Source organism: Nerophis lumbriciformis, linkage group LG35 (genome assembly GCF_033978685.3).
Source record: "Nerophis lumbriciformis linkage group LG35, RoL_Nlum_v2.1, whole genome shotgun sequence".
In the NCBI taxonomy this organism is placed as follows: domain Eukaryota; kingdom Metazoa; phylum Chordata; class Actinopteri; order Syngnathiformes; family Syngnathidae; genus Nerophis; species Nerophis lumbriciformis.
Window position 1 is genome coordinate 21,826,388 of NC_084582.2, and position 16,385 is coordinate 21,842,772.

Consider the following 16,385-nt stretch of genomic DNA (forward strand, 5'->3'; position numbering starts at 1 on the left):
GGACCAAAGGGGAAAAGAAGCATCCAGACTGTTATCGACGCAAAGTTCAAAAGCCAGCATCTGTGATGGTATGGGGGTGCATTAGTGCCCAAGGCATGGGTAACTTACACATCTGTGAAGGCACCATTAATACTGAAAGGTACATACAGGTTTTGGAACAACATATGCTGCCATCGAAGCGTCGTCTTTTTAATGAACGCCCCTGCTTATTTCAGCAACACAATGCCAAGCCACATTCAGCATGTGTTACAACAGCGTACCTTCGTAAAAAAAGAGTGCAGGTACTTTCCTGGCCCGCCTGCAGTCCAGACCTGTCTCCCATCGAAAATGTGTGGCGCATTATGAAGCGTAAAATACGACAGCGGAGAACCCGAACTGTTGAACGACTGAAGCTCTACATAAAACAAGAATGGGAAAGAATTCCACTTTCAAAGCTTCAACAATTAGTTTCCTCAGTTCCCAATCGTTTATTGAGTGTTGTTAAAAGAAAAGGTGATGTAACACAGTGGTGAACATGCCCTTTCCCAACTACTTTGGCACGTGTTGCAGCCATGAAATTCTAAGTTATTTATTATTTGCAAAAAAAAAATAAAGTTTATGAATTTGAACATCAAATATCTTGTCTTTGTAGTGCATTCAATTGAATATGGGTTGAAAAGGATTTGCAAATCATTGTATTCCGTTTATATTTACATCTAACACAATTTCCCAACTCATATGAAAACGGGGTTTGTCAAACAATCTTGGGTCGGAGTTACAAGTCGTGCTACCGCCGACGTAGACACCAAGCTGGATGGCACCGGGAGTGGCCAGGATCACAAGCAGCAAAAACACGAAGCATGGAAGTCATCAGATGTGGAGAGCCGAGGAGCGGAATCACTGAGTGCCATCCAACTGCCAAGGTGCTGCTTCAATAGCACCCGGGTAAATTGGGAGCAGCTGTGCACGTCTCGACACTCCGCCCACAATGGGAACACAGGAATTTTAAGGGGAAGGAGAAATGAAGTGAACAAACAAGGTCAACTGCACGAACAAAGGAAAACTGAAGGTGGCAGCAGGTGGTGACACTCATTGTCTCATTGACTGTGCTTTTCTCAGTCATTCAGTCTGTCATTTGTTTATTTAAGAAGATTGCTGGCAATTAGAATGAGTCAGTCAGTATTATAAAACAGCAAGTGTATGTATTGTAGGCTATTTGGAGACACTATAATCAGAGTTGAATATAAATATGATCACCCGTTCAGTGCAGAATAACACCATTGTTTCGCCTTGTGATTTTTAATAGTTTGAAGATGATTCCCCAGGTGCAACCACACTTGCAATACACAACATTTTATATTTTACCAGACATGCTAGATATATTTGCACAAAGAACATTCGGGGAGCAAGCTTAAGTCCCACATCTGCGGTCCCCTCCAAGGTTTCTCATTGTCATCCCTTTGGGTTGAGTTTTTTCTTGCCCTGATGTGGGATCTGAGCCGAGGATGTCGTTGTGGCTTGTGCAGCCCTTTGAGACACTTGTGATTTAGGGCTATATAAGTAAACATTGATTGATTGATTGATTGATTGATATTTTGTCCATATAGTTGCATATGTGTGTATGTTGTGTGAGTGTGAGTTTGTGTTTGGTATCTGTGTCTGTGTGTACCTATGTGATATTGGGGGATATGGGTCACCGGGGTATTGTTTTTAACTTTGTAAAGCACTTTGCGTTGCATTTCTTTTATGTATGAAAAGCACTTTATAAATAAAGTTTGATTGATTGATTGAAAGTATCGGTATCGGATCTGTATCGTTGATACCAGCCCGACTTTTACTCAGTATTGGATCGGAAAGAAAATCAGTGGCATTGCACATTACTCGCATTTATATTAGTCTTAATAAACCTACACTGAGCATTTTGCCTCTTTATATCCTGCTTATACACCTAAAGAGAATAAAGAGTACAATGAATGCGATCGCAGGAAGTCTTTATTCATCACTTGTTACCTGATCAGCACATAGACAGTGACATATAATGTTGTACATGTGTGTATATTTATATAAAACGTATTTCAACTTGATATCACATGTGACAACTAAGCAGGAAAACATCTGTCTACTGTGAATAGTAACAAACTCAAAGGGAAGACAGAATCACAAAAATATACTTATTGCTCAATACAAATGGCAGTAAGAAGAACCGTAACATTAATCCACATGAACAAATATTTCAATACACATGAACACTATCACGTTACTAATATGAGTTTATACCTTATTGATAGCATTAAAAAGACTAGATTGCACTATTGGTGGAGTACGAATAATAAAAGTGCAAGGATGACGGAGGTGTAAACAGTAAAAGTCATTCACAGAACATCACCACTTTTACATCTGGAGTTTGGCTCTCATGATCCGGGGTACTAATCATGGATGTTGGCTCAGGTGTCGGGGGAACGTAAAGTGCAGGTTCTGGGAGTGTAAGGTCGAGGGTGACGTATTGAACAGAACTTTAAACAAGGGATAAAACACATTTAGGAGACCCCCACCTCCGGGCAGTTTGGGATTCAAATAGTTGCGTGTTTATCTTCCATCTAACTCCTCTTTTCCACATGAATGAATCTTTTTCACACTACTTGTATAACCCGCTCGGTCCAACCCCAACCTGGATCGTCTGAACTAGTATTGAGAGCGCTAATCGCCAATTTTAAAAGCTGAGCTTTTGACACGATGTCCACAGCAAGCTCTTAAGGTGTTAAGGAGTGATGTTTACCAACCAACAAACGCCTGCAACAGCTGTACTGACTGGCCTCCGTTACACTAACATCCCTAGACCTCACTCTCATCAGAGTCACGGCACCAATATAACCAGCCACTACTATGGTTCCACCTGGGGTTTAAACCGGATTCCTTCAAATGAAAGTCAAGAGCGCGAGACACCAAGCTGTCGACTCGGTGCCCAGCGCAGGCTCTTAAGGTGCAAGTGAGAGTGATTCCCCACTACAGACCTGGCACATCCGCGCTGGCTGGCCTCTATTATACTCACCCTCCCAAAACCTCACTCTCATCCAGGTCACGATTTGAAGCAGCCTCTGCTTTTGTTTCACCTAGGGCTTGAGCCTGGGTCCACCGAATGAGACTCAAGAGCACAAGGCACCAAGCTTAAAGTCAGAGCTGTCAACTCGATGTCCAGCGCATGCTCTTAAGGTGTTAAGGAGTGACGTTTAACAACCAACAAACACCTGCAACAGCTGCACTGACTGGCCTCCGTTACACTAACATCCCTAAACCTCACTCTCATCTGGGTCACAGCACCAATATAACCAGCCACTGCTTTGGTTCCACCTGGGGTTTAAACCTGAATCCTCCAAATGAAAGTCAAGAGCAGGAGACACCAAGCTGAAGGTGCAAGTGAGAGTGATTCCCCACTGCAGACCTGGCACATCCGCACTGGCTGACCTCTGTTATACTCACCCTCCCTAAACCTCACTCTCATCCGGGTCACGGCACCACGGTAACGGTAACCCGCTTGGTCCAGCCTCTGCTTGTGTTCCACCAGGGCTTGAACCTGAGTCCACCGAATGAAAGTCACGAGCACAAGGTACCAAGCTTAACTGTCGACTCGATGTCCTTGTGCTGTTAAGGTGTTAGGGACTGAGGTTTACCAACATACACTTGGCACATCCTCCCTGCCTGGCCTCCGTTACACTCGTATTGTTCTAAAAAAAAATAAAAAATGTGACAATGTAACAGCTTCAGCATTAAATGGCAAACGTACATGTATTCATTTTTTGGTACAAAATCTTACTGATATTCCACAATGTACACATTCAAAGACGTCAAACGTCTACAAGCTAAACAAATACGGTGCAGCCAATAGTGCAAGGTAGAATCCTGTTTGGGAACACTTGGCCTAACCGGTGAAATACGGAAACGGTTAAAGACAAGACTACAAGAAACTACAACCACAGGTTGGGAGAAGACCACCGTACAACCTGAGCCACCTGCCCCTCACAAAACCACATTCTGTGTCTCGGTCCTGTCCGGTCAGGACCACAAACATTTGTATAATAGTGACTTCAGTTGATAGCCCTTTAGGATGCAACCGGGTTCGCCTGTGAGAGTCGGGGCACCTTTTTTTATTTAGGGAAATCTTTTTTTTTTTCAAGATGGCTGGGGTTTGGCCTACATTCTGAGCTTGGTGCCTAAATGGCTCCAAAACAGCCCCGCCTCTCCCAGGCCACCTCAGGGATGTGCACACCTCAGCAAGTGAATGCTATGTCCCCTGCTGGCATGAAAGCTCAGGGTTTTGTTCCAGGAGACAGTTACTATGGCAATTAACATTCTTCACCCGGAAACACCTAACATCGTCGTACAGTATGAGAGCAGGCAACAGCACACAGCTAAAACTTCAAACATCCAAACAAACACTATTCTATTGACTAATGAGTATGACTATGTATAGTGGGGTGTCCAACAATCAAAGGCTATTACAACGTGTTTCCATTTTATAAAAAGGCTAATCAATAGAGATAAAGTATTAAGTCAGGGGTGTCAAACTCATCTTAGCTCAGGGGCCGCATGGGGGAAAATCTGTGCACATTCCGGCCGGACTATCAAAATCATGGCATTATAACTAAGAAATGAAGACAACTTCAGATAGTTTTCTTTGTCTTACTTTGGCTAAAAATAGAACATACACCTTCTGAAAATATTACAATAAAAATCTAGAAAAAAAAGTTTAGATCCATGAAGGAAAGAAGAAAGTGAATGAATGTTTAAACTGAATACATTTGTTTTATTTTGTATTGTTTATTTTTTTTTATTTTTATGAATTAACGTTCATGACAACCTTTTTCCAAAACACAATATAGAATGTGAGATATAACAGGATAATGCATACATTTATCATTTGTTTTCAAAACAGTTACAAAAAAGTTTGACCCCAAACATTTACTGTGGGACCCCATTTTTATGACTTGATGGGGTCCCAGGGACCATCATTTTGAAAATTCTTAGCGCTAACACTGGTGGAGTATTGGTGCGTGCAAAACAGCAGCAGGCGGCTGTGGCCTGCAGGCCGGTTCTAATACTATCCAAATATCATAGATAATTCAAGGCCTAGGGGCCTTGACTTTGACACTTAGGTATTAAGTGATTTGTAAAACAGCCTGCATCTCAGCTTTGTGTTGTTGTTGTTGTTGGTTACAAATTAGCTTATTATTTATCATTTTTAATATTATTATTCTATGGTACTGCAATACAGTGGTACCTTGGGATACAAGTTTAATTGGATATTACAAGGTTCACTGTGGCATTCGCTACGTAAACTATTGAGAGGTATGCTTGTAACCCACATGTTTGTAAGCAACCTAAAGTGTAATTAGCTGAGAGACAGCTCATATCCCAAAAAAAACCCTGTAAGTCAGAGGTACCACAGCATTTTGAGATTATGTTTAGCTTGTTTACATCTAAGACAGGTTAGTGTATATTTCTTTGGTGGCCACAGAGCAAAGAGAGCAAGAGTTGGAGTGGCCTAGCCCGACTCCAGTCCTGTTGGTCTTGTTTGGTTTGGATCAGAATGTGATTGTCATGTTAGAGACCAAAACAGATTTTCTAGCATGCACTGAAGTTCTTGATGGTATCCATGCATTCATGGCTCTATATAACTAGTAACACCGTAACGCTACACTAGCCACAAGCTACCATCCCTAAGATTGCATGCACATGCATTTATGCCTCGCTAAGTACAACTCTAGACTAAGTTACTATGAGACTGACACTGACACGCGCACACATTGTGCTCTCAGTAACATCACACACTTTAAACTAACCTTTTCAGAGACGCTTAAATGAGACCATGACATTTGTCTTCAATAGCGTCTCCATGCTGGTAAATACAAATAAAACATGCACAGATTGTACAACGTGGCCTGTTTAGGTCAATAATGAGTATGAGCTTGCACATTTGCTGTGAAAGAACTTCGAAAGTAACAACCACCCATCTGCTTTGCAAAAATACACAATAAATAAAGACAACAATGTTAACAATACTACAACACACGTCGACATTAACAGACAATTTGCCATAGAATTCACTAATTTAGCTCCAAGATTTTATGTCGGCAATGTATATCAATGTCGACCTAAGCAGGAACAGGACTTGATGAGTTTGTTTGCCTAAGTCCACTTAAACTTGTTCCTCTGCATCATGTAAATAGGATTATTCTCATGAACTATTTCCTGTCCTGTCTTAAGAAGAATAAAAGAAATGGCCTGATCTACTAATGGTTTGGGTGTATTAAAACATGTGCAAACTTGATAGCACACGCAAAGCTGATCTACTAAACTTGTGTACAGATGAGTGTGTCTCTCTTATGTGAGCAAAATAAGGAGTGCAATCTATTTACTCTGTCTTTATGAATATGCAGAATATATGTTGATAATCAGAACTCCCACAATACTGGGAGGAGAAAATGCAAATATAAATATTCAGCACATACAGTGTGATTTATCAAGACTAAAACACAACAAAGGACTCCTCAACGATGGACGCTTTTGACCTTCCTTTTTTTCAACAACACCTGGTGTCGAACTTTGAGATCGGCCCCAGTCCACAAAAACATTTCAACATCTCACCCAAGTTAATTGGGCATACATGCACGCACCCGCCCCTCCCCCAATCAACGCCTTCACCACTGCTTAATTCCTCCGGGGTTGTGGATGGCTGAGTAGCGCTTTATAGCGGCAGCTGGCCTCCAGGGCCCCAAACCCCCCCTGTTGCGAGTTGTTGTGATTACACGTATCATGTTTATGTGTGCCATGCTATGTGAGTTTTTTTCCTCTGACTCAGTCTGGACCCCTCCTGAGGGTCCAGCCTTAGACTGATATTTTTTTTTACTCTTCCCCCTTTCCCAATGTCACCTTTCCCCCCTCTTTTTTAAGTAGCGCCGTAAGTGGCTGATCCATTGGCGGTCCCGTCTTGTCCCCTTGCAACGTATGTCTGCTCTTAGTGGGACTGTGCCGAAAATGAAATTTCAGTTTTTGTGTCTTGTACATGTTAAAGAATGGACAACAATAAAGCATCTTGAATCTTGAACTGTGAGCGCTGTTTTGCATCTTCATTTAGCACATCTGTACAAACTGAGAAAGTTTGCACATACTGACGGCTATGAGAACGGAGGCAATTGCGCAGCAGCTCTGTCCTTCATATACTTAACATAGACTGTCAAAAAAAAAAAATATTAGACATATTGTCTAATCACTAATATTATTTTGTAATTGCATAGCTGCTGGATGACTTAAGAGGTTGATTAAAACGAATTCAATTGATGCATTTTGGTGTCTGCTGGCGTTTGAAACACATCTGTTTTTCATGTAACAGATATATTATTGACATATCTCCTATGTGAAAAAACATTCTTGCAATATGCATTTTCTTGCGTCTGGACTCTGGAGCGTACACTCGCCGTTAGTGCCAGACTCTCCCATTAGCGCAACTTCAGCGTGTTAAAAACAAGGGAAAAAAATGGTTTCCATTGTAGATGCACTGCATGACTGCAGTGCATCTATAATGTAAATGATCGAGTGGTGAAAGCCACACAGTACACGCAAAAACCTAATTTAAATAAGACGGACGGTCTGCACCACTTTTCTATTCTACATGCAGTCTTACTAGATCACACGCAACATGCCCACGAATGGTACACACAATTTTATAGTTTGCTCATGCTGTTTAGCTCATGGTATTTGGATCTTAGTAGATCAGGCCCATAATGTGTATTTAAGCTGTTCAACAACACTACCCAGTACAACACTTGTATGAATACACACATGCAAAACATCCAGATAACGGGGAGAATGTCCGCTAAAAGCTCACCTGCACTTATTTCATGAAAACCGAAGACAATTCCAAGCACATGCACTTAAAAAAAAGCAAGTCGTCAGAGAGAAGCATACAGTATGACATTAATCATTTCATTAAACAAAACAATAATGTAAGAAGCTTAGCAGCGTTTGAAAGCTAACACTAAGCCCTTCCAACACTACAAGTGTCATTCCTCTATCACTACAACTTTTAAACTTATCCAGCAGTAAATATACGTACATTTTTAAATCTACACTAACCTTCAAAGTATTTTCTTTCACAGCCTAACTTCATCCAAGTACATCTCGTACATGCACACTCAAATGTTATTGTTTGCAGGGTCTTTTTCTGGCAGAATGGAACAGGCTTGAAAGGGATGAGATAGTGGTAAAATAAGGAAAATTTTATTTTTTTATTTATATCAATTTGAAATAAATATTTGACCTAAGCTGTTAGGAAAGAAAAAAGAATATGACTCAATAAATACTGTTAGCTTAACCAAGTAGAGCTTAAAGCGGTTCTGTGTACGTGTTAGTACACAGAACAGAATACTAAGCAGTATTCATACACTTGGCTGTGTTCTGCTCTCGTGTCAAATTCTGGGCGAAAACAGTGACGAGCAAAGACAGACACTCAAATATGCCAAGTACTTGTCTACTTCTTGTCTACTCTTTCCTGTTTCCACTCCAGATGCCCTGACTTATTACCCCATTAGACCAGACAACGAAGCACACCCCACAGGCACTAGGCAAGTAGTGCCTCTCTTTAGCAGCGGCTGCAGCAGGAAGACGCCGGATCGTACATTTAGGGTTCTTCAAAACACTTGCCGGTCTTTATCGACCTCCACTTTCTGCGCCCTGTGTCAACGTTTCCCTCTTTTTACTATTACCCCCTTTTATCTTCCACCTGACAGTGTTTTTTTACCATACTTTGTTGACCGCCTCTTGCCATCACACTTTTAGGGTGCATTCAGACTTGTAGTTTGGTAATCCGACCAAACTTTAGCATTTGCGTTGACGCATGTGTTTTTGTCTGGACTAAATAATGCAGATTATAGCATTTGCAAAAAGCTGTGCCTTGATTGGATGACATATGTGAAGTGAACATTGTTTGACGCAACTCATCTAAAACAACGATTGCAGGACTATTGCTTCTATGGTGTCATTTCGATGTAACCTCAGCGTTCTGTTGGGTTTTACTAACCACAGCCTGGTCTCGCCTGGCGACATCACATCAGCTTTTTGGTGTAACTGGTATAATTGGCGTTGACACTGCAGCACAAGCAAACCAAGACCCGGTCTTGATCCGCTTGTTTGGTACAATTCAAAATTACCTTAGATTGCAGTCACGCTTGACCAAATTTTAACCTGGTGCGTTTTAACAGGACCAAAAATTACAAGTTTAATCACAGCTGAAATTACGATAGTGCGTGACCAAACTTTCCGAGAATGAATCTCAACTGGACTGCTTAGTTTATCTTAAAAGACAGGCTTCATTAGTTCATGCTCTCTGGCTTAAAGCTGATGTATATTATCGCGTCACGTAGCTTGCGTTCCCCTGTAGTTTGTTTACAGCTCATCCGTGGAGGCTGGCGTGTAACTGGCAATTCTCTTCCTAAACCCTAGGGAGCAGTGTTTTATGTGTGAGCATCTGCCATTCTTGTTGACTATCTTCATTAGAAAGAGAGATGAGAGAGATAGTGCGTGTAGTAGTGGTTGGGAACTTGTAAATAATGGCATCTGAAGCGACATCCACTTTAACGTTGGAGCTAGAACTAATTCTTTTGAAGCAACGGTCACTTTCAGTGTTCACAATGCTTCGGAACTTGAAGAGAAGACGTTCGCGAAGGTGGACAGGCAGAGGACGGGCAAATTTGCATCTCTATTCGGCCGTTCGTGACATTGGACAAGAGAGAGCTATGTAATTTAAAATAAACACAAATGTTAAATAACGATTGTAATAACTTGCTGATGTTTATGTTTATGTGTTTATGTTTATAGCTCACGTTTGGAAATTTCCCATGCCTGAAAGATGATTGACAAAGACAAAATGTTGTGTGTGAAAGTAAAAGACGTGTGTGCACGAGAAAGAATATACCGGTATGTTGCAATTGAACCTGCAGTTAGCACAAGATTGACAATAAAAGTTAAAAACAACATCGTACTTTGTGTGATCTCTTCTGGGCGCTACAACACAACATGCTGAAAAACGACACATTCGGTAATTATTTTTACAGCACATCGAGATATTAACTACACAATATCAGTTTGCATGCAAATGTTCAATCACTGTTGCTTTATTTTCTAGAGTAATTTGTGTTTCTAGCACAATGTCTGCTCTCCTGTGCATAGGTTCCCTCCTCGGCAAAAGTTGACCAATCACTGCTCTGCGGGTTTGCGGGAGGGTACTCTGGCGCCAGCTACGTGATGCAAGAGTATAAACCAGGCTTCAACTGGAGAGTGAAACCAATCTTGTCAGTAGAGGATACATACTTTTGATCCGGTACTAAGCGCTCAGACTAGATCCGTCCTATCTCACAGGTAAAAGGTACTTTTTTTTCCAACCCTAAATCTAGTTCGTTTTTTCTTCGTATCTACAAGGTCCGAATTAAACCCATTCAGGCCCAGGAAGGGTTTGGGGAAGGTCCCTAAAGAACCCAAGTGGTCCCAATGACAAATGGGGTTGCCCAAGAGATCTGAAGTGCCCACAAAAGCTGCTGTTTTCAAGGACTTACGACAAGAAGCTAATCAAAGACCCGCTATATAGCAGCACTCTATTGTTTTTAGGAATCTGTTGAAAAATGTTAGTCTCTTCCAATGTCAGAGTTAACCAAATGTTAGCTATGGCCGTAGTCACTAGTAGCCTAATCTATACGATCACCTGCCAATACATGTGTGCGAAGGAGCCAAACTTTGGATCAAGGACTTTAAAACTGACTGGCACATGAGAGAAAAATTGCTAAAATTTGATTCTGTTGCACGCTTGCTAATAAAGTTCCACTTGCTCAAGGAGCTATCGGCGGAGTCTTAAACAAAAGCCCTTTTTGTGTCTGCATGTGGGCTTCGATACATGCAACACCCTGCATTCATCACATTCTCCTGACGTCGCTCATCAGCAGGTCAATATGGAATATTGCTGGTTGTGGTTGAGGGGTTTGAGGAGGGGGTACATTGAGGAGACAGTTACCAACACAAACACCAGATAGTCAAAGTAAAAGTGTAAGTGCTGGCCAACAGGGTTGAGTTTCAGGTGGGTATTAGCAAGTACATCATACGCTATGTGACACCGTAGCAAAGCATCTGAAGGACATACTGTACACAAAAACAGCCAGGCCTGTCTTTGCCACCATCATCACGTCGTCAATACCCTTTTCACCACCTTTCCTTTTCTGACACTTCAGCAGGACACCTCCATGGTATGGGCAACGGAGCCGACACCCTCCGTGCTGTCAGAGTGGACGCAGGCCCGAGAGCGCGACCCTTCCAAGGAGCTGGCGCTGGTCAGGGAGGCGGTCCGGGAGCGAGCCAGGCGGGTCATACTGGCGGAGGGCACTAAGAGAAAAAGGATGGTAGAATAAATAACGACGACTTGTGTGTCAGTGCTTCACGGTACTTATATGGATTGAAGGATTCAAGGAGCTGTATATGTCATACCCGTACACATTTGCACATGTACAGTACGGCATTTTGACTTTTGACTCAGGTCCCAGCAAGTATTAAGAAAAACATTAATACATAGCATATAATATAAGGCACTTAACAAGAGGAAGGACCAAAATTAGCCGGCTAAGAATGCTGTGTGGAATAAACAGATAAATGGAGAGGAAGACTATGGAGTCCGGCTAGCGTTCAGTAGTCTGGCAAGGGAGAAGCTGTCCCCGAGTCTGGTGGTTTTACTCCTTTTGCTTTGCAGCATCTTGCCTGAGGGGAGTGGTTGAAAAAACTTGTGTGTAGGGTGAGTGGAGTCCTTCATGATGCTGAGGGCCCACCCCTGCATCTCCGTGTGTAAAGTTCTGAGGTGTTGGGAAGGCTGCTTCCCACAGTCTTCTGTGCAGCCTCTGCAGAGCCTTCCTCTCCGCCGCAGTCATGCACTTGCAGAACTTAAAACATTCCCATTGCGCTGCCGGAGCCTACACTAGCCGTAGAAATCTGTCTCCAGACAAAAGCATTGTGAGGAACATGTGACTGGAGAAGTTGGCTTTTATTTTCTTGAAGAGCACTTTTTCATACTAACCATCTCACTTGGATTGTGGAACAATACTTCTTATCGTAATGTAAGCCCCATTTGCTACAAAATGCATTATTAATATTGTGTTACTGTGATGTGTATTATAACAAGAAGTAAGGAAATATATGATATATGATCAGGCACTTGAGTTTTTTGCCTTGAGTAGTTCCTCTGCATCATGTAAATAGGATTATTCTCATGAACTATGTCCTGTCCTGTCTGAAGAAGCAAACAAAGAGCCTGATCTACTAATGGTTTGGATGTATTAAAACATGTGCAAACTTGGTAGCACACGCAAAGCTCATCTACTAAACTTGTGTGCAGAGGATTGCGTCTCTCTTATGTGAGCAGAATAAGGAGTGTGATCTTTTTAGCATGTCTGTCTTTATGAATATGCAGAATATATGTTGATAATCAGAACTCCCACAATACTGGGAGGAGAAAATGCAAATATAATTAAAGCTGCAAACAGCTATGGACGGGACCAACTTTGACGGCACATAAAATCCAAACCGGAGCAGTAATAAAACTCTTTGGTCAACTTTTAATCAGAAGGGTTCAATATCTCTCCTGTGCTAGTTTGAAGCCGACACGACAAACGCGCTCAGAGGAGATAATGTTTGAAAAAAGGTGACCGGTTTTTACAAGACTTTTGTTTTGAAGGGGGAATTGCAAACTTCCTGTTGATTTTTGCTGGGGGTTGTCAATATATGAAATGTAGGTCTAAGTGAGACCTACATAGAGGTTTTTGTTTCATGTCTCTATGACATTCTTACTGGAAGTTACAGGCAGTTTTGTCTGACTTTTCTTCCTAGGAGCAGTTGTGTCTGTGTTTTCTTCCTAGGAGACGCTAGAGCGCAATTTTGAGTTTTGGGGTTGGGTTTTTTCATTAGATTGCAATTTTTGCTAGTCCTGATGTGTGTGTCCAGTTTGGTGAGTTTTGAAGCATGTTAAGGGGGTCAAATTACAGCTCAAAGAGGCAAAAGTGAAAGTTTTTACTAAACTTTTGTTTTGAAGGGGGAATTGCCAACTTCCTGTTGATTTTTGCTGAAGGATGTTAATGTATGAAATCTAGGTCTAAGTGAGACCTACATAGAGGTTTTTGTTTCATGTCTCCACGACATTCCTACCGGACGTTACAAGCAGTTTTGTCTGTGTTTTTTCCTAGGGGGCGCTAGAGCGCAATTTTGAGTGTTTTTTTTAAAATTAAAAAATAGATGGCAATTTTCGCCAGTCCTGATGTGTGTGTCAAATATGGTGAGTTTTGAAGCATGTTAAGGGGTCAAATTACAGCTCAAAGAGGTGGCGGAATAATAATAATAAAACCTTACAAATACAATAGGGTCCTCTGTCCCAAAGGGACATTGCAGTCCCTAATTATTTAGCACATACAGTGTGTTTTATCAAGACTAAAACTCAACTATGAGCGCTATTTTGCTTCTGATAATAGAACATCTGCTGATTGGAGTAAGCGTTGTCCTGGTGTATCGACAAATTTGTAGATGCTGGTAGCCGTTGAAGGTACATCAAATATTGGAGGATGCGGGCAAAACTCTGGACACTCAGATGTTTGTGATTTTGGATGAATCACAATTAGACAACTTTTAATGCCGTCTGCCCCGCAGGATGAATTTGAGGACCAAGCGTCTTTTCGTGTCGTTCTCCCCATTTCCAGGACCTAAATGGCTGTGTAAGTGTACCAACTTGTCGGAGTACGTCCTCAGCCATTTACTTTCCAGGTGAGTGGAAAGTAAATGGGGTGCCCACACTTTTTCTGCAGGCGAGCTACTTTTCAGTCGAGGGGATCTACCTCATTCATATATAGCATTTATATTTATTTATTTATGAAATAAAGATTACGTTTCTGTTGACAAGTTAAAGGTGTTTAATGATAATACAAACATATTTAATTCCTTTCTTTAATGAAGACAAGAATATAAGTTGGTGTATTACCTGATTCTGATGACTTGCATTGATTGGAATCAGACAGTAGTGATGATAATGTCCACATTTTCAAATGGAGGAGAAAAAAGTCCTCCTTTTTGTCCAATACCACATGAAAGTGGCTGGTTTTTGGCATCTTATTTGTCCAGCTTCCATACTCTTATATATACACTTTACAAGAAATACATTGACGGCAAACTCCATAGCTTGCTCGCTTGTATGCGCTAGCTTTCTGGCAGGATGGAGCAGCACTTTTATTGTGAAGACGGGAACTGTGCGGTCTGTCTTTAGAGTTTTGACGGGAGGTACGGTTGAAATAAAAAGTGTTTATCGCCTTTCTGTCGGTCATTTTTTCTTAATAATGATCTGGCAGCAGCCAGCGTCATCTCACAAGACCGTGCCGTGAATGTCAATCAAGTGACGAAAGTCACGTCTTCGTGAAGATTGCAAGATCGAACATTTTTAGGTCTATTTTTTTAATGCCTGGCTGGCGATCTGCTGACACACCCTTCGCCATTGACCGGGAGCTCGCGATCGACGTAATGGGCACCCCTGTTCTACAATAAAGTTTGACGAGCAAGTAAGCAAGGAAACACCTCGACAGTCGATCATGTCGAAATTGTACACAAGCTTGTTATCACAGTGCCGCTATAAATAGTTTGTCTGCGTTAGCGCTGATAATAACAATATCACTAATACTTGGTTAATATTCAAGTCACAAAATGTAATTGGAGTATAGTGGAGCTCCCATTGGCTCCACTGAGCGGACTTTTATTTCACGTTTATTTAATAGTTAGAATGTATTTTTAAAAATCCATCCGTCGTCATGTCTTTGATAATGATTGTGAACGAACTTCCAAAAAAGTGCAGTTCCCCTTTAACACACACACACCATGGAGCATGGATACATATGCACAGATATACTACGTAGACATACTGTCTACATGTAATATAGTAAACATAAGTACTGTAGTATCCATATAGTATGCTTGTTGCAATGCAGCTTATTTCAAAGGGTGACCGTTAGTTATGAATGCAATTAACAAGGCCTTGCCAAAGCTAGGAGAGGGTCATGCAAAGCACACTTTTGAAGATGCAAAAGGGATGAGGGGAAACAAAGAAAGAGTATTATATTTTTACATTTCGGGAAAAAATATGTTGGTCAACATTTCAAAATGGAGGGCCTTTCAGTCTTGCAAATGCCAGGAATAATAAAACATCGTATTGATTAAAAAACAAAAAGCTCATCATACAGGGCAGCAGTAAAGGTTAAAGGTGTATTTAGTAAATGGGGGGGGGGGGGGGGGGGGAGTACCTGGCCCTCCACTCAACCTCCGATCCTTCACTGAAGCGACTGAGAGAATGCGGTGAGGAAGACAATTAACAATATTATTACAACTCATGTGTCTCGGCATAAAATACTCCTGTCATGTTTTTCCAAAATGATGCATCCGTATACTTCCAATATAGTCATCACATCTCCCTGCTGGATACTTACTGTAGCCCATTCCTTGTAGGAAGTACTTAAACGCCTCAGTGAGCTTGCCGGGCTGTAAAAAAAGCAACATATCCACATTAGACTGTTAAAAATAAAAACATTTTGATAAGATTTAGTAAGAAAAGTGTTACCTGTGTCAGCTGGGGGAGTCCACCAGAGTCAGCCATCTGTGGGGCCAATGAAGCAAATTCATGATATCTGAAGATCCACCATATTAACGACTGACATCAAACATTTCATTTATTTCTCTTCACTCAGATACAGTATATGGGCATCTCTCGAAGTACAAATACAAAACTTTATTGTCAAAAAGATATTTGTATTCACTACGAGTGTTAAGGTACGTGTAATTGTAATCTGATTTTTAAGTACGGAACATTCCGTTCGGAACAGACGGGTACCAAAGTGCATGTTGGGTGATGGACAGGAAGTGTTAAAGTACCAGTAAAGTGGAAAAACAAGTTGCCTTTATATTGAAGCTCTTATCATATATAGAGGTGGGAATCTTTGAGCACCTCACGGAAACAGTTAAATGAATTCCCATCCATCCATCCATCCATCTTCTTTCGCTTATCCGAGGTCGGGTCGCGGGGGCAGCAGCCTAAGCAGGGAAGCCCAGACTTCCCTCTCCCCAGCCGCTTCGTCCAGCTCTTCCCAGGGGATCCCGAGGCATTCCCAGGCCAGCCGGGAGACATAGTCTTCCCAACGTGTCCTAGGTCTTCCCCGTGGCCTCCTACCGGTTGGACGTGCCCTAAACACCTCCCTAGGGAGGCGTTCGGGTGGCATCCTGACCAGATGCCCGAACCACCTCATCTGGCTCCTCTCGATGTGGAGGAGCACCCTTCTCACCCTATCTCTAAGGGAGAG

General features: G+C 41.8%; 1 protein-coding gene across 5 annotated transcripts in view; it reads right to left on the minus strand.

The window, feature by feature from the left end:
• Positions 1-1,953: 1,953 nt before the first annotated feature.
• The window catches only part of ndrg4 (NDRG family member 4), a 131,685-nt gene continuing 117,253 nt past the window's right edge, over positions 1,954-16,385 (minus strand). For 3 of the 5 annotated variants that reach the window (XM_061928026.1, XM_061928029.1, XM_061928028.1), the window contains 4 exons: positions 15,650-15,685; positions 15,519-15,570; positions 15,336-15,374; positions 1,954-11,400 (listed from right to left, as the gene is read on the minus strand). In XM_061928026.1, the coding sequence (XP_061784010.1) occupies positions 11,246-11,400; positions 15,336-15,374; positions 15,519-15,570; positions 15,650-15,685 (282 nt within the window). In that variant the 3' untranslated portion in view covers positions 1,954-11,245. The remainder of the gene's footprint in view (positions 11,401-15,335; positions 15,375-15,518; positions 15,571-15,649; positions 15,686-16,385) is intronic. The other 2 variants (XM_061928027.1, XM_061928030.2) reach the window with 1 other exon arrangement.